At 42.4% G+C, this 24,878-nt stretch overlaps 1 protein-coding gene across 1 annotated transcript in view; it reads left to right on the top strand.

Moving 5' to 3' along the window:
• Positions 1–438: 438 nt before the first annotated feature.
• ryr2a (ryanodine receptor 2a (cardiac)) overlaps positions 439–24,878 on the top strand; it is a 662,889-nt gene continuing 638,449 nt past the window's right edge. The window contains exon 1 of the mRNA XM_080200677.1: positions 439–518. Within this exon, the coding sequence (XP_080056803.1) occupies positions 471–518 (48 nt within the window). The 5' untranslated portion in view covers positions 439–470. The remainder of the gene's footprint in view (positions 519–24,878) is intronic.

The raw sequence follows: 24,878 nt of genomic DNA, 5'->3' as shown, positions 1-24,878 counted from the left end.
CCCGGCAATGTGGGCCACAGAGCTAACCACTGTGCCACCATGCCACCCCTAAATATATCAAACGTTGCTGTCTTGCGCACAAGTCTAGCGGCCCAACAACCTCTTGGCGCTCCCCCATCACAAATGTGGAGGGAGGGAGAGAGTGATTTGACAATTTGGTGCAAGGGAGGAGAGGAGAAGTAGGGGGCGCGCTAGGTGTTCGCGTGGGCGCGGGATGGGGGAGGCGCGCGTGCGTGCATGCGCAGCGTGGGGGGAGGACGCGCTCCCGGGGCTCGTGCACGCGGGATCTCCCCCTCGTGCCCGCGAGCAGAGAGCGAGCGAGCGGAGGATTTGCAGCGCTCCTGTAATCAGAGCCCATAATCCAGGGGAACAGGCAGCCCAGCCAGCCTGCAGCGCTCTCTCTCTCTCTCTGTCTGTTCCTCCACTCCCCCACCACACATTCCCCAGCTCACTTCACCCTCCCTGCAGTCATGGCTGAGGCGGGAGAAGGAGAAGACGAAATTCAGTTCTTACGAACTGTAAGTACCCCCATTGTTTCTTTTTGCCTTTGCCTTCCCTCCCTCCATCCAGCGTTAAAGGACGCGCTGGGGATTGATCTCAGCCGCATTTTAATCAATGGATATTAGTCCTGCACTGCACTTACTGACGCGCTGTCACTAACTGCATGCTCTGTTTGCGGTGCTTGTGTGTGGGAATTGTTCTCCCGGTAAATGGGAAGCTCTGGTGCATGAGGGAGGAGAGGAAAATAATATGATTAATCAGGGCGATAAAAGAGGCGAAAATGAAGTGGTGCCTGTTACAAAGAGAGAGACCTTGATATCCCAGGGCGGATTATATAGGTGATGGAGTGTGTGTGTGTGTGTGTCTTAATGATTGGGTCCAAGTCAGTGGTAGGAGTTAGTATCTATGTACATGTATGCCTATGTATGTGTATATATATATATATTTCTGACCCCCTTCCCCTCCTTCTGCTGCCAAACATTGCGAGGTGAGTGAAAGAGTGAGTAAGTGGGATGGATTGCTGCTGTTTCCATGTTGCTGCCAGGTTGGTGTCTGTCAGGGAATGTGAACAGGGCTCTCTGTCAGATGGACTAGGGGTGGCGTGGAGGGGGAGAAGGGGGTAAGGTTTTAGGTTTGGTACCCAGGAGTTGCTCTGATAAGCGTGTTGCGGACACACACACACACACACACAGCTTCTTTCCTCTCTCCACAGCAGTGCAGTTGCCCCGTTTCGACTGTAAACATCTTGTCTTGCCAATCCAGTTTTTTTTGTAAGGAGCCCCTTCCAACCGGCTCTTTTTCATCCTCTCCTTTCCTCTCTCCTTCCACGTACCCGGGGTCGATGCAGTTAATTTACACAGAACATACAGAATAACAAAAAAAAGCACAAGAAAGGCAATTTCATTTCTAATACGGTGCATCCACACAGTTGTAACAATGCTGAAAGAATTTGCTAAAAGAAAACCATGATCTAATTAGTACTGTGTCAGGGTGGGGGTGGGGGCGATTTATTCAGGTGTGAAATCTAACGTAAGATCAAAGACCGAGTTGTAAAGTATTTGAATTCCCGGCATGTCAGGCATGCTGTCCTGTTTAAGTGGGGTGGGGGGGGGGGTCTCCATGTCATTTCAAGTGATTTAGAACAGGCATTCACCAAGTTTTTGAAGGTTGGTTCAAATAGGGAACCTATAGAAATATTTAACCCCACACAGTCCGAATGCCAACTGGTGTCACAGTAGGCTAGAAGTTTAGTGATCTGCTGTACCTATAGAGCAATACTGCTGCTGCAATGCTTTGACAGCATTGGGGTCCACACAAACAAAACATCAGACAAACCTGTCCGGTGCTGCGTTAGCTACTGAAGATTTTGGCTGGCATTGTGACTTGGTTTTTTTGTTCCTTCTGAACTTAGGCGAAATGACCTTGAGAAAAAAAAATCCAAATTGTGAATAAGAGTCTATATCCCTTATGATCTGCAGTGCATTTTTGTAGCATTTAATGAGAGTTGTTCTGATTAAGACAAACGTGGACGCAATAGAAACACCCCATTGCCTTTTTATTCGCTGTTAGCATTAGGGAAGGCTGGGGTTCGGTTTCAATATGCACCGTGTTATCAGCATTTAGCATTACCGTCGGATTCTATCAAACTAAAACATGCAAATAAATGAGCACCTCGCGTCCTAAAAAACTTAAAACGTGGAACCAACTCAAAGTCAATAAGCTTGCTGTATGTTAATTCCCTATAATAACCAACCTTTCCCAAAAAAATGTAGCTATAAATCTTGTGTGCCCAGCTAAGTCTGGGAGTATTTGGCCCCCTCTGTCTCGCAATACGCCAATCTGCAAGCATCCAGTCCAGCTATGATAACCCTGTTGCAATAACATTGCAATGATAACCTGCACACAGTGCAAATTAACATATTCCAAACGGAAGAAAACAGACACATACCTGATTTCTGTAGATTAATTATCGTCCATAAAGGATATAATTAACTGTTATTTTTTGACCCGGTGGAAACATCAAACTGCAAAACAAATTCTATTCATTCTTTTAATTTTACATTTCCACCAGCACTTGAAGCCACATCAATGGTCACATCTGCTTTTGCCATGCATCCCCCTTTGTTGGGCAACTTTCCCCATAATATTCACCAAACAATGTGCCCGGGGTCCAGCGCTGTTTTCTTCCTAGAGACATGTCAAAGGTTGCAGGGCAGGATGCTGCACGCGTATCATTAAAAAAAAACTCACCTATTTGAGACATTTCTTTGGTCAATAGGAGAAGGCACCAAGACATGGTGGATTACCGAAATTAAACTATTGAGAAATTCTGGGCGACTAGGATCCGCGCGGATGGAAGTGAATCATTCTCTAACTGATTGCAGTTGTATTGCTTCTCTTGTTCATGCCATGGTGCATTGAAAAGATGTATTTCTCTCCTGGGCTGGAGGCTGTTCTCTTCATTAAGGTTCAAAGTGGAAAAGCAGGTGACCTAACCATGTTTTTCTCTTTGATTCATGCTTGTTTTCAGGTGGTTTGAGTGGACAGGCACGGGAGTTGGTGTTGTAGAGGCATTGTGTGATCAGTGTGATTTTTAAAGACACCTTGGGATATTCTATTTCAAACATATCAACATCCTATTTCTATCATCAGCAGTGTTATTGCGACTGGAGTGTGGAGGGGGGACGAGTTTAGGATGCGCAGGCCATCTTTCCTCATGCAGGCTGCACTCGATGATGAGGGAGACTTAGAATAAATTTTGGAAGTTTTATTTCCCCCGACCAGCTTGTGCAGTAGCAAGAGCCATGGTTATTTTAAAATCTCTGTTTGAGGTGATTCTTCCAAGACAACTCTGGGAGCTCCCCATAAATATGTAAGCCAACCTGAACTTATAATGCAGAAGGGGGCCATTTGGCCCATAAAGTCTGCACCAACCACAAGCCCATCCAGACCTTATTCCCATAACCCCACATATTTACCCTGCTAATCCCCCTAACACTAAGGTCAATTTAGCATGGCCAATCAACGTAACCTGCACATCTTTGGACTGTGGGAGGAAACCGGAGCACCTGGAGGAAACCCATGCAGACATGGGGAGAATGTGCAAATTCTGCACAGAGAGTGACCCGAGGCTGGAGTTGAATCTGAGGCCTGACACTGTGAGGCAGCATTGCTAACCACTGTGCCACTATGCCACCCTTTATGCATAATAACTCCCTAATAGACGTATGTCATTCTCCAACACATTATGAAGTGAAACCCCGGTCACAGAGGATGCTTTAAGCCAAAGAGTGCAGGAAGGGACTTTTGGCTAAGATCAAGCCCAAGATAGAGTGCAATGCCTTATCTTGTCAGCTTGGATCTTGTTTGTCTCTCTTGTGGGGACCATGAATTGGATTTTGAATTTGATTTTTGGAATAGCAAGGAGTAGATTTGGGCTTGTCAGATCCACTCTGAGCATTGGCTTTGTAATTTTAAGGATGGAGGAAAAAATTTTGTTCAAAAGTTAGAGTCGTAGAGATCTACAGGACAGAAAAGGCCCTTTGGCCCATCACATCTGTGCTGGTCAAAAATGACCACCTAACTACTCTAATCCCATTTTCCAACCCATGGCCCATCGTAAAGATAACTGTGCTCTCATTGCTCTGGCAGGGGTATATAAAGCACTAAAGTCCAAAAATTGACAGACAAAGATGCAATTTCTTGGTGGTGATGGTGGTTCGCCAATTTTGAATTAATGCCATGTTCTACAATTGTTAAGCATTTGCTGCTCCTTGGTAAAGTGCAGTTTAGTATTGTCGTCATTGTCATGAGACAAAACATTACCGTTGTATTCAAGTAACAAACAAGTTGGGTATGCTATCCTCAAGAACTATGCTTGCACTTAGAGACAGTAACAAAATTATAATTACTCCTCAACGTTCTGTTCAACCTGCCTTCCTTCATGTAGAATGGCAATCGAAGCTCTGAATAAATAATCTTGCAAATGTAACTAAAAGTGAGTTTTTCAGAATCTGCTAAGAGGAGCTGTAACAAATCCAGGCACTTTGTTTGCCTTAATTAGTTGACCCAGTTTATATTTATTGTGAGTTTAATTATTGTACCCTTACTGTCTTGCCAATCTTTTTTTCTTTTGTATGACATTTTCTCCTTTTTAAAAATTCTAGACTGATAGATTTATCCTGAATGCAGTACACTCATGTACCTTTCCTCCGTCTGAGTTGATCAAAGAACACAGTGGGCATCTCATTTTAGACCTTAAGATGTAAAAGCAGAGGTGGGCCATTCAGCGTCAATGCCATTCTTGTACCCTTGATCACAAAAAGTATCTGAGCCTTTAGCCTCCATTTGACCTTGAAGCTTTGAGGCTGTACCAGGTTTAAATAAACATTAACAATAAGTTTGCAAGTTGCGGGTATGAATGATCTCAGTGCTCCAATTAGGGATTTGTCCATCATTGAGACAGTATTATATAATGTAATATATTCTCCATAAATGATTTGTCACATTTAGCCAAGAATATGGAATCTACAGTGTAGTATTATTCAGTTAAAAGCACTGTTGTGTTTTTGTTTAAACAAAATAGTTTTAATTGCCTTTTATCTTTTAATATAAATGTGCTATCTCATATTGCTTGGTGATGGAACATTTGCCAAGATGTTATTGGTGTTGTAGTCCATTAGAAGTCAGTGTCAATGGAGGTCAATTTGTCCTGGGTGACGCAAATTGAAGAGCAGTGGGAGGAAAGAATATTAGGAAAACTGAACAGAGCAGTGAGTGAGTGAGTGAGAGAAAGACCTGAAGAAAGACAGGTAGATATCCAAGAGGAAAAACAAGAAAGAAAAAGAAGCACATGGTTACTGGAAACTAAGTGTGCAACTGTCGCATCGTCAGTGAGTGAGAGACATTACTGGTAAAATTACAGAATATATGACCAATATGTTGAATGTTTAAATGACAATGTTGCAGTAAACGCCAGTTGTGCGGTCTAAAAAGAAACAAAACAGTTGTTAATAAAAATATTGCCTAATGCAAGTATCATGAACAGACAGTACTGTGCGGCAAAATGTACACATTTTGCGTTATATTTGTGTGATAAATTGTTTCGCAGCTATTAGCAGACAGCAAGCAGATATATGTACATAAATTTTTTAGTATTCAACATTTCAAATTAACACTAGCTGATAGAAGAGTGGTCGCACCGAACCTTTCTGTTGCATACTACCATATGTCCCAGCGTACAGCTGGAAACATGAATATTCAAAGAGAACAACGCATCATGTCGCAATTTTTTTATACAATAAATTGGGACTTCAAAATCATTGACGGTTAATTTTAGTGCTTAGTCTACGAATTTGCAAGTCTTTTAACATTGAATTTTGTTTATTTTCTTTAACACCTTTGCTGCATTTATCTGAAGATTGCCTTAATTTTAATCTCTCTCTCTTCTGTGTAAAATCTCCCTGTGATAAGAACTGTCTGTGTGCTGCAAATGCAGTGATAAGAGACGTCTAATTGTAATCTGGCTGCATAGCGTTGCATTCCTAAAATGTACTTAGAGGACAATTTGTGCTGATAATGGCCATAAATATCCTGAATGTAGATTTGTCACCCAGTTTTATATCAGTGTCTTATGGATTGCACTTTGAGTCAAACAGGCAGTGACATTGATGGATGTGCTTACAGGCATGTTCTGGCTCTCTTGTGCAGGAGAAAGTTGGGGAAGGAGGGATTGAACTTTTATATGCCTTGCATAAAAATATTTGAGTCTTGAAATAAGTGCCTTTTATGACATCCCAAGACACTTTACACTCAATGAAATATTTTTGAAGTCTAGTCACTGTTGTAATTTGGGAAATGCTGCTGCATTTGTCGGGTTTTAGTTCAGTCGGGCAGCATGGTCGGAGCAGACTTGGAGGGCCAAATGGCCTGTTCCTGACCTGTAACTTCCTTTGTTCTTTGTTCTAATGTGCAGACAGCAGATGTAATTATGAGCTGACAATCTGTTTAAGGATAATGACCAGGCTACCAGATGAACTTGACTACACTTCTTCAAATGGGGTCTTTTACATTGTCCTGAGAGGCTTTGGTTTAATATCTCATTTAGAAGGTGGTACCTCCAACAGTGCAACTCTCTCAGCACTGCATTGAAATGTCAGCTGCGTTTATATACTCGAGTCTGTGGAGTGGGACTGAAGCACATAACCTTTTGACTGTAGAGGCATGAGTGTTACCAACTGAGTCACAGAAAGGCTGCTAAAAGGTTAATGTTAGGTTACTTTCTGCAATTGATGTTAAATCCTATTTTTTAACTGGCGCTGGCAACTAAGGGATTTTCGCAGTAACTTCACTGCAGTGTTAATGTAAGCCTACTTGTGACACTAATAAATAAACTTAATTTCACATTTAATTAAAGAATCTATGCATTACCAAAGGTGAAGAAGCTCACTGAAGGAAAGATGCGATTATCTCTTTTAGAGTATGACCTAAATTATAGCCAGAATGTGTGAAATCAGTGGCATAATGCAAAGAACCAATGTGCATACGAGAAGTAATCAAAAACATTGAGAAATGCTGGCATGCTTCAAGGAAGCATAAATTGGTTGAATCTCTTCCTCAGCTTTATTAATGAACAGATTGTAAATAAGACCAACATCTCAAGTTGACTTTTCTCATGAATTTGAGTCACATGTTATGTGCAGGTTATTGGTTAGTAAATACTTCATAGATGAACCTTGTTTCATATCACCAGATGCTGCCTTTTAATAGCCAAATGGCTGGGGACACACTTGCTGCTCAATCCTAGTGATTTGCTGTGGGAGCTGGAAATTTGTAACATTAGCATCATCATCAATCTAAATCTGACTTGGGGGGATCCAGATCATTACTATGCCCAAAATGAGTAGCTGCTCTGAGGACTTTTTAGCAGCCAAGGATACTGGAGCCACAGTTTGTATTTCAGTTCTGATCGTAGAACATGCTTAAAAAAACCCAAACTGAGTTTATTAAAAATTTGAGATCTTACAGTCAAAATGTTATGGCATAGCTATCAATTGATGAATGATGATAGAGAAACCATTCTTATACTCTCAATTTGATTTGATTTATTTTTATTACATGTATTGGGATGCAGGGAAAATTATTGTTTCTTACGTGCTATGCAGACAAAACATACTGTTCAGAGAGAACGTGGGGAGAGGAATAGGACAGGGTGCCGAATATAGTGTTACAGTAATAGCTAGTATGTGGAGAAAGATCAGCCTAATACATGGTAGGTCCATTCAAAGATCTGATAGCAGCAGAGAAGAAGCTATTCTTGAGTCGGTTAGTACGTGTCCTCAGACTTTTCTATCTTTTTCCTGTTGGAAGAAGGTGGAAGAGAGTATTTTAGGGGTATGTGACATCTTTGATTACGTTGGCTGCCTTTCCAAGGCACTGGGAAGTATAGACAGAGTCAGTGGATGGAAGGCTAGTTTGCATGATGGTCTGGGCTACGTTCACAACCCTTAGTAGTTTCTTGTGGTCTTGGTCAGTGCAGCAGCCATATCAAGCTGTGATATAACCAGAAAGAATGCTTTCCATGGTGCATCTGTAAAAATTGGTGAGAGTTGTCGTGGACGTGCCAAATTTCCTTAGCCTCCTGAGAAAGTAGATGCATTGGTGGGCTTTCTTAACTGTAGACTTGGCATGGAGGGACCTGGATAGGTTGTTGGTGTTCTGAACACCTAGAAATGGTGGCACGTCCTCAACTATGCTTCCTGAAGTTGATGACTGTCTGCTTTGTTTTACCGACATTGAGGGAGAGATTATTGTTGTTGCACCATTTCACCAGGTTCTGTATCACTTTCCTGTACTCTGCCTCGCCATTGCTTGAGATCCGATTCAGTATGGTGGTGTCATCAGCAAACGTAGCAATGGAATTGAAGGGGAATTTGGCCACACAGTCATAGGTGTATAAGGAGTATAGTTAGAGACTGAAGACATAGCCTTGTCCGGCACCAGAGTTTTTCTCGGTATTTAAGGGCACTCTCTCAGTTCCATTGCCTCTACTAATGCAACCTCAGTTCAACAGAATCGTTCACCAGCCTTGATGCGTTGGGATGTTTGATTGGGTGATGGGGGAATGGTGGGAGATTTGGGGGGGGGGATGGGGGGTGAGGTGCAAGGAGGGGGAGAGTGATGGTGAGGGAGTCGGAGGGCATTCGTGACTATCTGGTTGTTCCAATCTTCTTTCAAAGATAATAATTATTGGACAGTACAGACTCAGATTCTTTTTGGAAGACATACACTGAAGATCAGCAACCTGTTCAGGTTCCATTCCAGGCACAGATTTATTGTATAACTGCTCTGAAATAATGAATACGTGAAGGAACAAGAAATGTTCAAGACTGCAATGCAACGACATTTCATGAACACAATGATTATCTTTCCCCAATAATAAACTGACGACCTAATATAAAATGCTGGAAAATCTCAGCAGGTCTGACAGCACCTGTTGCGAGAGAATAGAACCAACGTTTCGAGTCTGGATGGCTCTGATGAGAGGTCATCCAGACTCGAAACTTTGGCTGTATTCTCTCTCCACAGCTGCTGTCAGACCTGCTGAGATTTTCCAGCATTTTCTGTTTTTGTTTCAGATTTCAGCATCTGCAGTAATTTGCTTTTATTATAGACAAATTAATAGCAATGGTTTCCATGTATTTTGTCTTCTATATTATAATTATGATTGTTGAGGTTATTAAAACATTGGCCTTTTTGTGACTGCAGGGAAGACTGTTCTGAGAATGAATTTTACATGTCACATAATAAGATTTAAACTGTTAAGAAGATGGTCGTGGATCTCCACATCAGAATTCTTTTAGGAGCTGCTAAATACCATTTAATCTGGTCTAGAACTTCCAATAAGGCTGTCACGTATCAAAGGTAATGCTTTTCTAATGCACTTCTTTGCTTTGTAAATTGCCATAGATTGGAATATAATTAAACATTTATTCTTTTAAAGTTAAAGTTTATTAGTCACAGATAAGGCATACATTAACACTGCAATAAAGTTACTGTGATATTTCCTGAGTTGCCACAGTCCGGGGACTGTTTGGGTCAATGCACCTAACCAGCACGTCTTTGGCCATGCTAAGTTGCCCTTAGTGTCAAAGATGTGCAGGTCAGGTGGATTAGCCATGCTAAATTGCCCCTTAGTATCCAAAGATGTGCAGGTCAGGTGGATTGGCCATGCTAAATTGCCCCTGTGGGCAATGTGGAAGAAAATTGGAGCACCTGGAGGAAACCCACACAGACATCAGGAAACTTGCAAACTCCACACAGACAGTGACCCAAGCTGAGAATCAAACCCAGGAACCTGGTGCTGTGAAGCAGCTGCCCCCACGGAAGTGGGATTTTCACAGAAAAATGTGAAACCTGGGCCAAAATTCTCCTGTCTCGCCCCCTAGAATTCCCTGCAGGAATTGTAGCAGGTGACACAGAAAATTTGGCCATTTAAAGGTCTGCTGTGCTCGAGTGGGAATTTCCAGTCTAGGGGGGCTTGAGGCCAGGGAATCATGCCCCTGGTGTCTGCAGATTAGACTAAGTAATAGCTGGTTTGATCTTGGTGGATTCATTTGGGTAGTCAAAGTACTCCTTTGGAGAGGTAAGGTATCCCATTGGGAGAGGTAAGGTGCTTTTGGAATAGGTAAGGTTAGGCACCCTTTGGGATTGTTAAAATAAACATGATGGTGCATATAAAGTGCATAAACTCATTAGAATTGCCAAGCCTGTCAAAGAACTCTCAAAATTCGTTCAACAACCAAAATTCAGTAGAACTATCAGAGCTGTCAATTGATTTAACTCTGCTGGGCTTTAAAAACAATCTGCTGTTTCAAAAAAAAATGCTTGATGCTTAATTATGTCTGTTGACATAATTAAATATCAAGGGTTATCATTATAAGGTAGGTGCTGCAATGACTGATTTTACAAACTAGTATTATCAAAATAGGGTTCCTGTTAAGAGAGCAGTTTGATTGACAGCTCAAGTGGTTATAGAAGAGGAATGTTTGCTTTCATAAGAGATTAGTTGAAGGAATTTTTATGTATTGAATTTTTTTTATCAGAGTGTTTTTATTTAACGTAGTGAAGCCATCAACCGACAAATTTATTTTACGTTAGGATGGCTTCTGTGGTTCTTGCTGAGTTGGCGTGGAAGGAGTATGGGCAGAAGGTGGTGGATGGGGGAGCATGAGTTGGCATTAAATTGGCAAAGAGGCTATAAAAGGCAATGGAGATGTGGGGGCATTTGGGATAGGAGGGACTATTGGGGCAGGTAAAAGGGCATGGGTTGCCATAGGGTTTATGAGGGGCTGAGGAGATGGGTGGGGGGGGGTAATGAGGTGGCATAAGTTGGCTTGGATGGGGACTGGGAAGTGTGAGGGAGGAGTGTGGGGGAGGGCTGGAGGTTTTTTGTTTCAAACAATTTTTTATTGAATACAATGAAATGTCAGAGCGCAGAGGCCAGCCTTCTGCTCAGTCCTCCTCTGCACCCGGCAACCTCCAAACTTGTCCTGGGGATCTCTGATTCAGTTTCCCCACCCACTGAAACAAAAATTGGAGCTACAGGCTGCCATTTTTAAAAGTCAAGATCCCTGGCCTGGGAATTCTTCCGTCCCAGCGCACCCAAACTGGGAGTGAAAACCTGATCCTAAGTGCTGATTTGCTTGCTTGGAGATTTTCTCTACAAAATGCTAATTTACAAAATTTTAATGGTTAAAATTCTGCCCGCAGTTAAATCTTTCAAACTAGAACAGTCTTAGAAACATCGAGACTAGAAGCAGGATAGGCCAACCGGCCCTTCGAGCCTCTTCCACCATTCACTTTGATCACGGCTGATTATCAAATTCAGTGGCCCACAGCTCCTCAGTTGAGTAGACATTTAACACTTCTAGACAATTGGTTTTGGATTGTTTGTTCAGGAGTGACACCTTTGAGAAGTCACATCACCTTCAATACATTCCTTTCTGAATTAAAGTGAATATAGTTATATCAAGACACTGAAGTCACTACAACAAATGGATTATAATGAAGAATTTTAAAATTAGTTGAGGGTTTTAGAGATATTTCACAACACCCATCTGATTTTTAATTGCTCAGACTGCCTCGTGGAAAATAGGGGAAAATAGGTGATATAGGAGGGAAGTTAATCATAGGCTAAGCATACATTGACCTGTGACATTGTGGGCTTGATAGGCTGGGTGGCCTTACTTTGTTCTGGTTATTGTTAAATTCTTTTCCTGCTAATTATAACTGGACAGAATATTAAATGGTTTGGTATATTGCAAATATGGAGCTTTTTGAATACTGTACAATGTACGATTATGCTAAATTCTCTGATTGTACCTGATCAGGCACCAGAGTGTGGCAATTAGGGGATTTTCGCAGTAACTTCATTGCAGTGTTAATGTAAATCTACTTGTGACACTAGTAAACAAACTTAAACTTAGGCACTGGTATATTGCCAAAATTAGCATTGATGCTGAGTGTTTTTTCAACAACTTGATATCGTGCATAACGATCAAAGTACAAAGAACAAAGAAAATTACAGCACAGGAACAGGCCCTTCGGCCCTCAAGCTCGCACCGACCATGCTGCCCGACTGAACTAAAGCCCCCTACCCTTCCGGGGACCATATCCCTCTAGTCCCATCCTATTCATGTATTTGTCAGGACTTCCCTTAAAAGTCACTATCATATCTGCTTCCACTACCTCCCCCGGCCACCCACTACCCCCTGTGTAAAAAAACTTGCCTCGGCCATCTTCTTTAAAGCTTGGCTTTTGCACCTTAAACCTATGCCCCCGAGTAATTGACTCTTTAACCCTGGGAAAAAGCTTCTGATTATCCACAATTTTACAGTAATTTCATAGTCAGTGATGGAAGAATAGAGCTCGACATTTACCTCAGAAAAATCTGTGCACAGAGGTTAGTGGGCCCTCTCAAGTGTAGACTTCCTCTTTTCTGATGTCAGTTGAGCTTGGCATCCTCAACAGGGGACCTGTGCCACCTATGAACAGGACAGGCAGGCTGATCGGTTAATCAGACTGAAGAATATTCAAATAGCAAAGCAGGAAATAAAGGCCAGAAATTAACTTTCGTTTAAATCATTGTGAAGAAAGCAAATATTAAGATTGAGTCCAACACACGGAATTAAGGGAAAAGATCAAATAGAAACATCCAGAACCTTATGGAAAGGTATTTCTGCAGGAATGAAACTCTTTCTGTGCAAAACTAATTTTTCAGGGTCAAAGAGGTTGTTCAATAGTAATTTAGTTTAATTATTGTAATTATATATTAATATTCATACAATTAATAAATTACTTAATTTGAAACAATTAAGATTCGATCATGGCTAATTGAACAAGAATTAAACATTTCATTGGTCTTTAGATCAACAATATGCGGTAATCAATTTAAATTCATACCTTAATATTGATTTTAACAGATTACATTTGCAAAGACTGCAGCAATGCATCCCCTGGGGAATGGGTATCTCTGACAGCAACTTCCAGACATCATTGAACATTATAGAATCCCTGCAGTGCAGAAAAATCAAGTTTGCACTGACTCTCTGAAAGAGCATCTTACCAATCCCATACCTCCCCATTTATCCCTGTAACCCCCATGCATTTGCTAATCCCCCTAACCTACGCATCTTGGAACAGGCAATTGATCATGGCCAATCCACCTAATCTGCACATCTGGGAGCACCTAAAAGAAACCCACACAAACAAGGAAGAATGTGTAAATTCCACACAGACAGTCATCCAAAGCTGGAATCGAACCTGGCTCCTTGTCGCTGTGAGGCAGCATTGCTATCCACTGTGCCACCACTCCATTTTTCAGCCATGTGACTTCAATCTCAGGAGGTTAATATCAGTAACTTGGCACAAGAGCAGGACTGACTGCCATGGGTATGGAGAAGTTTTGGTTCGGGCAGTGACTGTCGGTTCGACTCTCCAGAGCAGTAGCTCACTTTCAGAGATGGGAATGTTATTCAGACACATGACAATCGGTCCCTGGTAGGTCCCCGCTCCCTGCCACCCACAGCTCACTGTCTTTCTGCCTTTAACTACACACGTGCAGACTCTAGGCTTTGCTGTCAGTTTTATGCAGTATCAGTACAACAAAATCAGGACGAAAATCAATAAATTGTGTCACTCATTGTTTCTGAATTATCTCACGTGTACCAAGAGTAATGAAGAAGTGACCAAACTCAGTCACTCAATTTGCTTTAAGTCTTTTGAGTGTCCATATAATTTTTTTTCACATAACCTCGCAGTTCACTAAATTATAATAAATATTTATAAGAAGCAAAACACCGTGTACGCTAAAAACAAAGCCTTTGCATAGCCCTGCCCCGTATGTGCCCATTTTAAGTAAACTATCAAGAATATGTAAGTCTACCTAGAGATACAGTACTTTGAACCATAGGATTCCTACAGTGCAGAAGAGGCCATTCAGCCCATTAAGTCTGCACTGATTCTCTGACCAGAATATCATACCCAGGCCCTCTTTCCTGCCCTATTCCTGTAACCCCACAGATTTACCATTGGCTAATCCACCTAACCTATACATCTTTGAGCACTAAGTGGCAATTTTAGCATGACCAATCCATGATGGAAACTGGAGCACCTGGTGGAAAGCCGCACAGTCATGGGGAAAATATGCAAACTCCACACAGTTATCCGAGGCTGGAATTGAACCCGGGTCTCTGGAGTTGTGAGGCAGCAGTGCTAACCATTGTGCCACCTGTGCTGCCCCAGTATCAAAACATTTAACTTGCATCTATTCAAAAGTAACTAGTTTCTGATCAAAACTTTCGCTTGAAGAAAGAAAACAGAAGCCTCTTTACTGGTCAAGTATCTGTTAATAAAAAATCAGACTGAATTTATCTGACGCGCTCAAAGCACTTTCCAAATTAAATTGTCCGATGCTGGTCTACTTCTGAAAATAATTAGCTTCTCAATTAATTTTGGTAAAGTTCTTTTTTACATTGTTCTATAAATATTAACGTGGGCTGGGAGTCTTTTCTCAGATGGTGTATGAATTGTAGCTCTAGTAAATGTTCCTGAACATGAGTACTCAGTAGCTAAATAGAGTATTCAGTACAATGTTTCAGCAGGACAATTGAAATAGGTTCTGAATATGTGTCAAAGTTGTTCTAAAGAGAAATGGAGAAGCAGTTTGATAAAGGCTATTATAACAAGAATAATAACATGCATTTTACCAGGGTAAAACACCGTAAGGCACTTATTTGATTTGATTTATTATTGTCACATGTATTAGTATACAGTGAATAGTATTGTTTTTTACACGTTATACAAAGCATGCCGTTCATAGAGAAGGAAAGGAGAGAGTGCAGAATGTACTGTACAGTCATAGCTAGGGTGTAGAGATTGATCAACTTAATATAAGGTAGGTCCATTCAAAAGTCTGTTGGCAGCAGGGAAGAAGCTGCTCTTGAGTTGGTTGGTCTGTGACCTCAGACTTTTGTACCTCTTTCTGGATGGAAGAAGATGGAAGAGGGTATGTCTGAGGTGTGTGGAGTCCTTGGTTATGCTGGCTGCTTTTCCAAGGCAGCAGAAGTGTAAACAGAGTCAATGGATGCGAGGCTGGTTTGCATGATGGGCTGGACTTTGTTCACAACTCCTTGTAGTTTCTTGCGTTCTTGTCAGAGCAGGAGCCATACCAAGCTGCGATGTAACCAGAAAGGATGCTTTCTATGGTGCATCTGTAAAAGTTGGTGAGAGTCGTAGCAGACATGCCAAATTTCCTTAGTCTCCTGAGAAAGTAGACATGTTGTCAGGCATTATCAAACAATATTTAATATTGAATCAATTAACAAGATATTAGCATAGGTGAGCAAGGGCTTGGTTAAAGATATAGGTTTTAAAAAGCAATTTAAAAGAGGGGGAGGGGATTAGGGAAGGTGTTCCGAGCCTAGTCTTAGGCAGCTGAGGATGTTGCTAATGGTGGAGCAATTCAAATTTGGGATGTGTCAGAAGCCAAGATTGAATCACAGAATCCCTACAGTGCAAAAGGAGGCCATTCAGTCCATTGAGTCTGCACCGATAATAATCCCATCCAGGCCTTATACCCATAACCCCACATATTTACCCTGTTAGTCCCTCTGACACTAAGGGCAGTTTAGCATGGCCAATCAACCTAACTCACACATCTTTGGTCTGTGGGAGGAAACCGGAGCATCCGGAGGAAATCCACGCAGATGCGGGGAGAAAGTGCAAACTCCATACAGACAGTGACCTGAAGCTGGAATTGAACTCGGGTCCCTGGCACTGTGAGGCAGCAGTGCTAACCACTGTGCCACCATGTTGCCCATGATGGAGGAGCGCAGAGATCTCAGAGGATTATAGAGCTGGAGAAGGTTAGACAGGAGAGATAGGAATGCCGGGGTGATGCCATGGAGCACTTGGATGCAATGAGGAGAATTAAAAAATTGAGATATGACTGGATTGGGAGCAAATTTGAGTCAGGGACAATTGAGGAACGGGACTTGATACGAGTTAGGATGCAGGCAGCAGATTTTTGGATGAGCTCGAGTTAATGGAAGATGGGAAGCTGTCATGGGTGCATTGGAATAGTCAAGTCTCAAGTTTATAAAGGAACAGATGAGAAGTCAGCAGCAGATGGCTGGAGACAGGTGACATTATGGAGGTGGAAGAGATTCAGGGTTTGGTGATTAAGTGGCTATATGGCAGGAATCTCATTTTTGGGGTCATATGGGGCATCAAGGTCGTGAACGGTATAGTTCAGCATTAGAGAACATCCAGGAAGAAGGATAGAGTCAGTGTCTAAGGAATGGAAATTGTGGTGGTGTGATGCTACTGTGCCTTTAAGAAACGTATTTTAATCAGATTCTCTGCAGTTGTAAGCAGGCACTCAGCCACCTGCCCTTTTATTGCAGCAATGTTTACTTTTAATTTGGGCCTAACACAATGTCCTGGAGCTTACGACTCTTTTGAATTGTGGAGGGAAGACTATTTGGCAGGTCAGGTGTTTTTGGACAGTTTCTTTCATAGGGAAATCCACAGCTTTTTAGTTTCCATTTTAGTTAGACACTGTTAGGACTGCAGACTGCAGTGTCTCTCCTTAGTATTGGAAATTTAGCTGATGGTGGCTGGCTAGCTAAAAACTTGAGGCAAGGAGTGCTTCTGCCTCTTGGAGTGTGCTGGAAGTACCAGGGTCAGGAGGCCTCTGTGTTTTGAAGTCGCCATCCAAAGGAGTAAACCACAGAGGAGCTTTGAAAGTTGCAAGACCCAGCATAATGTGAGCATTCTTATTTTCTGTGCTAAACCAAAACGGCAGGTGGGGAGGGATGTATGTTTGTAAGAATGTTGGTGTTGGAACATTCTTCTTAGCTGTCAATTTATATACAATATCTTTTTTTCTTATTTGTATTTGATAAAATTTACTGCTAATTTTCTTATCATACGTTAACTGTATTCATACATAAATTTTGTTTGATGAAAGCTCCCCAGTGGGCTATTTGACTCGTACCTGGAGCGAAATCTCTTGTGCTAACCAGTGCTGAAATTCAAAGTGCAATACCTATGGTTTAAGCTGGCTTTGTAAAACACCTTGGCGTTTCTGACCTATGTTATAACAGGTGGTGACCAAATACTGCGGGCAGGATTTTCTAGGTGCGCTTGCCTCGAGAATGGAAATTCCCTCCCACCGTCAATGGACCTTTAAATGATCCATCAAATTCTCCATCCCTCTCGTGACGATTCCCGCAACATTTAATTAGTTGAAATTTCTGCTCAGTCAAGACTAGAGTACTCGGCAAGTAACTTGGCAAAGCAATGGGGGATTCAAGAGAGATGAGGTGAAGCGGAACTGGGTGTTGTCAGCTGGAACCTGACATCACGTTTTTCAGTGACGTGGGCTGAGTTATATTTAGCAAATGCATGTAAAAATAGTTTAAAGAAGAGACACGCTGCAATTTGATAATGAAAACACTAAAAGCGGTGGATTTAGAAATAACTCTGGTGTTCTGGCATGACTGATTTGCAGGGAAAGCCTTCCCACTGATATAAATATTTCGTGAGCTATATTTCCACAATACCTGACTGGGTAAAAGCATTGCAAAACAAAATTATTGTCAGCCAGGTTTTCAGCATCTAATTTATGACAGAGCTCAAGTCATGCAAAAGTGAATCAGACTAAATTCAGTGTGTTTTAAATCTGAGCCAAGATAGGTCAATGTGTCCCTGTCGCTAATGCAGCATTCCTTTTAGTTAATTCAATGTCTTGCAAGATATTTCGTCAAATCTGTGTCATTTTGATTTACCGTCAAAACATTCCATCCCGCATGGAACTAAATATGATGCTTCAAAATTGATTAGTTCATCAGAAAATTTGCAATAAAACCAACTTTGTCTTGTCCATAATGAACTCCCGATGGGTTTCCAGTTGACATCAGATTTTAGTATTTTGTGCATTTGTTAATTTACTGGCATGATATTTCGAAAAAGTATTTTCTCCATTAATGAAAGTTTTTCTCCGGGTGATGGACACTGGGTGGGCTTTTTCTTGCCCTTTCCACCAGCTAAATCTTCCGGTTCTGCCTTCCAGTTCCCCCTACCCGACGTAACTCCCCCCCGCCCACCGCTCCCTCTCACTCACACACACGCACTCCCCACCACCCCCGCTCCCTCCCAGCAGTTTCCCCAGCAGGGCAGGCGAGTCACGCAAAATCAGCAGGATTGAAAGGTCTTGCCAGTGGCCAATGGCGAGCTGCCTCCACTGTTGAGAAAACATGCCATGCCAGGGGAGGAATGTGTGTGTATGTTTGTGTGTGTGTGTGTGTGTGTGTGTGTTTGTGTGTGTGTGTGTGTGTAGTTCAATATATGTATGTGTGTGTATGGGTGTGTATATGTGTGCAGTTGAATACATATGTATGTGTGTATGTATGTGCGTGCATGTGTTGAATATATATACATGTGCATGTGTGTATGTGTAGTTGAATATATATGTGTGTTTGTGTATGTGTGTGTGAAATCCAACCCATTGCTTGGAAATTGGAACAAAAAGGTTTTAATTGTATGTTAATATCTCCAGAGACGCTCTCACACAGTAAATGCAGACTAATGTACAGCAACATCACCATAATCTGAGGAAAAAAGAACCTTGTTTATTTTCAGGTCATTATTTAAATGCTGTATTTGTTAAATATTTCCCTGTCTGTTCTGATATAATATGTAATGGAACTCTGAAAACCAATTGACGTGAATAGTTTGCTGATCATTGCCTTTGGGCAATGTGATAGATAAGGTTTGGGATGGGAAAGCCACAATGTAGAATGTAATTTGCTGGTGCTGAATAAGTCAGCTTGTTTTTTTCATTCATTCATGGGACATGGTCATCGCTGGCTGGCCAGCATTTATTGCCCATCCCTAGTTTCTCTTGTTCAGAGGGTAGTTGAGAGTCAACCACATTGCTGCGGCTCTGGAGTCACATGTAGGTCAGACCAGGTAAGGATGGCAGATTTCCTTCCCTAAAGGGCATTAGTGAACCAGATGGGTTTTTCTGACAATTGACAATAGTTTCATGGTCATCAGTAGATTCTTAATTCCTGATATTTTATTGAATTCAAATTCCACCATCTGCCATGGCGGGATTTGAACCCGAATCCCCAGAACATTAACTGAGTTTCTGGATTAATAGTCTAGCGATAATACCACTAGGCCAGCGCCTCCCCAGATAGTTAGATAGTGTTAGATAGGTTACTTTGTACATCATGGAGAAACTTCACAGAATCTTGCTTTACCTGTGTTACTTTCCTCTCTTGGGCGATTAGAATGATCGTTTGGAATCTACGACAGTAAAACTTGTAAGTGGTCTATTGAGGAACTGGACTGACTCGCTCAATGATCTTGCTCATTATGCACCTAGCTACTGGGCACAAAATGTCGTGTAGTATCTGTTACACTTGTACTAGATAATTATGATTAATAGATCATGATATGTTAATTGATAAAACTGATAAAATCTTCTTGGACATTCATCTGATACTTTTGAACCTATTCCCACCACCTGCCCTGTAATAGAAGAATTAACGCTCTTTTCTTACCTTTCCAAAAATAAGAGTTTCGTCAAGAGGCCCCCTTTTGTAAGGAAAATTGTGATTTGCCAAATCCTATGCAAATATAAAGCAAAAGTCTTGAATCTCCACGGAGAGAGGGGGCAATCACCAGGTTCACCAGGCTTGTCTGAAGTTAGTATCAGCATCTAGCGGAGACATGGGGCTAACTAGTTGGCGATCCCACTCTACCGTGATAGCCAGAATATTCCTTTCAGAATGTTTGTCAGCCTCAACCCTCCCCACTTGATGCAGTATGCTTGCCACTGCTGCCTTGCATCTTCAAAAGGGAAGGCGGTGGTATAGTGGTACTGTTGCTGGACATGATCTATTAATTGATAGCCGAAAGGGGCATGGACACTTTGATGTTGGACTGTGAATTTCAAAGCTTGTTGCTTTGACTGCACGTTCTCTCCATGTCTGCATGGGTTTCCTCTGGGTGCTCTGGTTTCCTCCCACAGTCTGAAAGACGTGCTGGTTAGGTGGATTGACCATGCTTAATTCTCCCTCAGTGTACCCGAACTGGCACCATAGTGCAGCGACTAGGGGATTTTCACAGTAACTTCATTGCAGTGTTAATGTAAACCTGCTTGTGACAAATAAACAAACTTTACAACCTTCTGCCCAGCCTGCCTTACTACCTCAGAGTATTCGCTCAGTACTTCTAGCATCACCCACCCTGACTTCTACTACCGGTCGCCCTCTCTGAACTGAAAATCCAACATTTGCGCAGCCATTCTTAAAAATCGGGTTGACAAAGCCATGAACTCTCTCGACTCTACACATCTGACTCGCAGGTGGGATTTTCCGGCATGCCAGCCACGTGTTTCCGGGTGTTGGAAGGCGATGCAGTCTTTGCGAGCTATGAGGTTCTCTGGTCCCGCCGCTGTCAATAGGATCTTCCACTGATGTCACCCCATGTTTCACTGCTGCCTCACAGTGATTGGGTTCAGTTTCCTCTGGGTGCTCCGGTTTACCCCCACAGTCCGAAAGACGTGCTGGTTGGGTGCATTGGCCATGCTAAATTCTCCCTCAGCGTACCCGAACAGCCACCGAAATGGGACAACTAGGGGATTTTCACAGTAACTTCATTGCGGTGTTATTGTAAGCCTACTTATGACAAATGAATAAACTTTAAACTTTACCTTGCACTCTGTGGTGGATCTGAATGAACCGTACGGTTTCCTGCTATTCTATACATAGCAGTTGTCACCATTAAAAAAATTGCATTATTTCGGCAGTGTTGCCAACATCCTGATTCTGATGTAGTGCCAGAGATTCCACTGCCTCTGTTTCACTGCCACTTCTAGACACCCACTTGGAGGCTGCATCAGGGCTGCCTTTTAGAATCATGAGTCTTGGCAATGCTGCTACTGAACAATAATGGCAATTCATTTCCAAACTAAAGTGCCTGAGAGTGTAATTGTGTAAATTGCTGAAAATATCAACAATGCAACATGCCATTCACAAGCATAATAGCTATGACAGTCGAGATAATAGTTTCATATTACACATTTGTAATTCTTCAGCTTGTCGTTTGTTCTGTAGGAAATGGATTCCACAACAATTAGGTCTACACTTCCACAATAGACCGAGGGGCAATCAGACATAAGCTTGATATGGCATGGGCACAGTAAGAAATCTCACAACACCAGGTTAAAGTCCAATAGGTTGATTTGGAACCACGAGCTTTTGGAGCGCTGCTCCTTCATCAGCTGAGAGTCTCATCTGATGAAGGAGCAGTGCTCTGAAAGTTCCTGATTCCAAATAAACCTGTTGGATTTTAAGAGACTTCTTAACTGTGACATAAGCTTGAGTGAAAATATCCTGATTACATGCACCTCCCCTACAATATCATCCATTTTTTTCTCCTTTTTCCGTTGAGTCTCACTTTTTACTTGAGCCCATAGACAGAATCATCCCATCTCCCCTCAGTTTTGCTGCTATCACTTATAGCAGTAACTGTGACCATAGATACTGTAGGCATGAAACTGTATTCCTGTGCTGTCTGCTCGATTAGCAGCCATACTTCTTCTGGTTTACCTATCCAAAAGGTGTAATCACCACCTTGTTCCTTTAGCTGGGCTTCCCCTGCCCTCCAGCTGTCACTTAGGGCAGCAATGTCAATGTCAAAACACCGAAGTTCGCACACAATGGTATGAGAACGCTGTTGCTTTTGGGGTTGTCCATGAAAGTCTTGATGTTCCCCTTCATTTTAAGGGGTGGAAGATGCCTGTGTGTGAGTTCTTTTAATGTGTGGTGACCATTACACACCAGCTACTACATGGGCTTGATGGTGCAAGGCCTTGGTCCAACGTCAAGGGGGTCCAAGATGACTGGAGTCTAGACTGGAGTCTGCTGAGTTAACAGTCATAAGAGAATTATGTGGAAGATGGGAAAATCATCACACTTGTGCGGTAATGGGTGTTCTCTTGAGGCTAAGGTTCAACAGAGCATTATGAACTTTTCTCTGTATTACTGTTACTTTACTCTGCACTGGAATATTAATCCGAAGATCATAGATTTGTAGAATCTCTACTTTTCAGAAGGAGGCCATTCGGCCCATTGAGCCTGCATGGACAACTGTCTCACCCTGGTCCTATTTCCGTAACACCCGCCCCCCCCCCCGCCTTATTTACCCTGATAATCCTGAGACAGTAAGGCTCAATGTAGCATGGCCAACCAACCTAATCTACACATCCTTGGACTGTGGGAGGAAACCAGAGCACCCGGAGGAAACCCGTACAGGCATGGGGAGAGGGTGCAAACTCCACACAGGCATTTCACCCAGCGCTGGAATTGAACCTGGGTCCCTGGCGCTGTGAGGTGACAGTGCTATCCACTGTGCCACCGTGATGTCAGCAGTTTGGAATTGAATTCAGTTAATTAAGTAAATCTGCAATTAAAAGCTGGTATCAGCAATGGTGACCGTGAAGTTATCGGATTGTTGCGACAACTGGTTTACTCATGTGCTAAGGGAAGGAAAGCTGCCCTTACCTAGTCTGGCCTATTATGTTACTGTAACAGTTGATTGACCCTTAACTGCTGTGTGAAATAGCTTGGTAGCCATTGAGGGAATCACTATCACCTTCTCAAGGGTAATTAAAGATAGCAATAAATGCTGGCCTCATCAGCAATGCTCACATTCTGTGAATTAATAAAAAATATCTGACCTTGGACTGCTTGTTGCTGACACTGACGTGAAGAATTCTACTATTCAGCATCATCATTTCTCATCTTGATGAGCCTATACATATATATTTTAAAAAATTGTTTTAAAATGTTTCTGGACAGACTTTTCTCACGATAAAACACGCTGCCATTGACCAATGTGACATGTTAGTTCAGTTCAACAGCTTTTGTGTTCTTTTTTCCACATCACTCATTTTATCCCTGTGATTTTGATGGGTTTCTGGCACCTCCATGGTTCAAATTCAGAGATTACTCAAACTGTACTGAGTGCAGCTTGTTCAAGGTATGATTCTCTGTCATGACCTCTTTGCATTTGACATTCAAAAACCAAATTCAGTTTGTACCCTGTGTATATCTGCACACAAAAACTCTCATAGTTCCAGACAAAAATATGTTTCCATTCACACCAAAAAAAAAACCCCTCCGTCGGCCACATTTTAATGATGTCTTATTATTTTTGATGCTGAGATCTTATCGGGATATTAACAGTAGTGTGTCACAGAACTGCATAACAGCTACCACCTTGTAAAGTAAAATTGTATCCTCAGTATCCATCTCTCTTCAGTCTGCTATTGGTTTTGTTGAGGGGCGGCATGGTGGCACAGTGGTTAGCAATGATGCCTCACAGCGCCAGGGACCCAGGTGCAATTCCGGCCTTGGGTTACTGTCTGTGTGGAGTTTGCATATTCTCCCCGTGTCTGCGTGGATTTCCTCTGGGTTCTCCAGTTTTCTCCCACAGTCCAAGGATAGATTGATTGGCCAGGCCAAATTGACCCTAGTATTAGAGGGATTAGCAAGGTAAATACGTGGGGTTATGGGAATAGGGCCTGGGTGGGATTGTGGTTGGTGCAGACTTGATGGGCTGAATGGCCTCCTCCTGCACTGTAGGGATTCCATGGATTCTATGAGTTTCAAGGAGTGAATTCCGATCCATTTATATCGCTGCATTCATTCATGTTTTTCTTGAACCTTTCTTTATTGAAATATGCGCCCTGATTCTTCAGGGGGTGATTTCCTGGCCCTATTCAACACAGATGCAGGCACAAGCCCCCTTACGGCCGAAAAATTTTGCATGAGTTCCACACCTTCTGGGAACATCATAGGTTGCCGGCAGGAATCACGACTGTCTCCAAACACAGAACTGGCATTGCAAGGTTGGCACCACCAGGTTGGCATTGGGATGAGACCTACAGGGGCATGGCCTACATGGGTGGGTGGAGGTCTACAAGGCCTGTTGCTGACCCCATAGTGGTAGGTCGTTTTGTGTGAGGGTGGGGAATGGGGGATGCCCTGAAGACCTGGTGCCAGCAATTGGGTGGGTGGAGGGGGTGGGGGTGTGGGGGATGGGGGGCTGGAGGTTGAGGGGAGTGATGATGGGGGGGATGTGGGGCTCTTTAAAGTGGTTTTGAGATCCGGAAGCCCCTCTTGCCTTTGGGCGCTACCTCTCACAATGCAAAAATGCTCCCCCGCCCCCGCTTTAAAATATCAAAGTGTGGGAGGATCTGGGTGAAGAAGCTGCCTGTTTCTGTTGCTGGTTTTCGGTCAGAACCTGACACTTTTCCATTTTGTAGAGAAAATTCCACCTTTTATGCTCGAATAATTGTTTAGTGAGACCTGGAGAAGTGCACAAAAGTGATAAACCATGAAGTTGCAGTCACAATTTTGAATACTAAATATGCATTTCAAAAAAGAATGAAGGTTAGAGTTGGGGATATATATGAAAGTCCAATTAAGGCGTAGGAAGTCAGCAAGGTTTGAGCAGCTAGATTTAATTCTTCTGCCTTTTTGTTGCATTGTGAGTTGTGTCCAATTAATAAAAGGTGTCACCGTTTGAGAGCAAGATAAAATAAAATGCTGATACAGTGACAGCACCAAGCATTTTCATTTTATTCCAATTTTCCAGCATTTGCAATATCTTGCTTTTTTATTTCAGAATTCCAGATTTCAGCGATATTATACTTTTGTCGAGAGCAATGTAGTTTGGTTTTATCCCACAAGCTAACAGCGGCCTTATTCAGACTCAGAAACAGATCTTTTACAGAG

This window comes from Carcharhinus amblyrhynchos, chromosome 12 (genome assembly GCF_965287045.1).
Source record: "Carcharhinus amblyrhynchos chromosome 12, sCarAmb.v2.hapA, whole genome shotgun sequence".
NCBI lineage: Eukaryota > Metazoa > Chordata > Chondrichthyes > Carcharhiniformes > Carcharhinidae > Carcharhinus > Carcharhinus amblyrhynchos.
The sequence above is the reverse complement of the archived record's forward strand: the minus strand, read 5'-3'. Positions and strand labels throughout refer to the sequence as shown.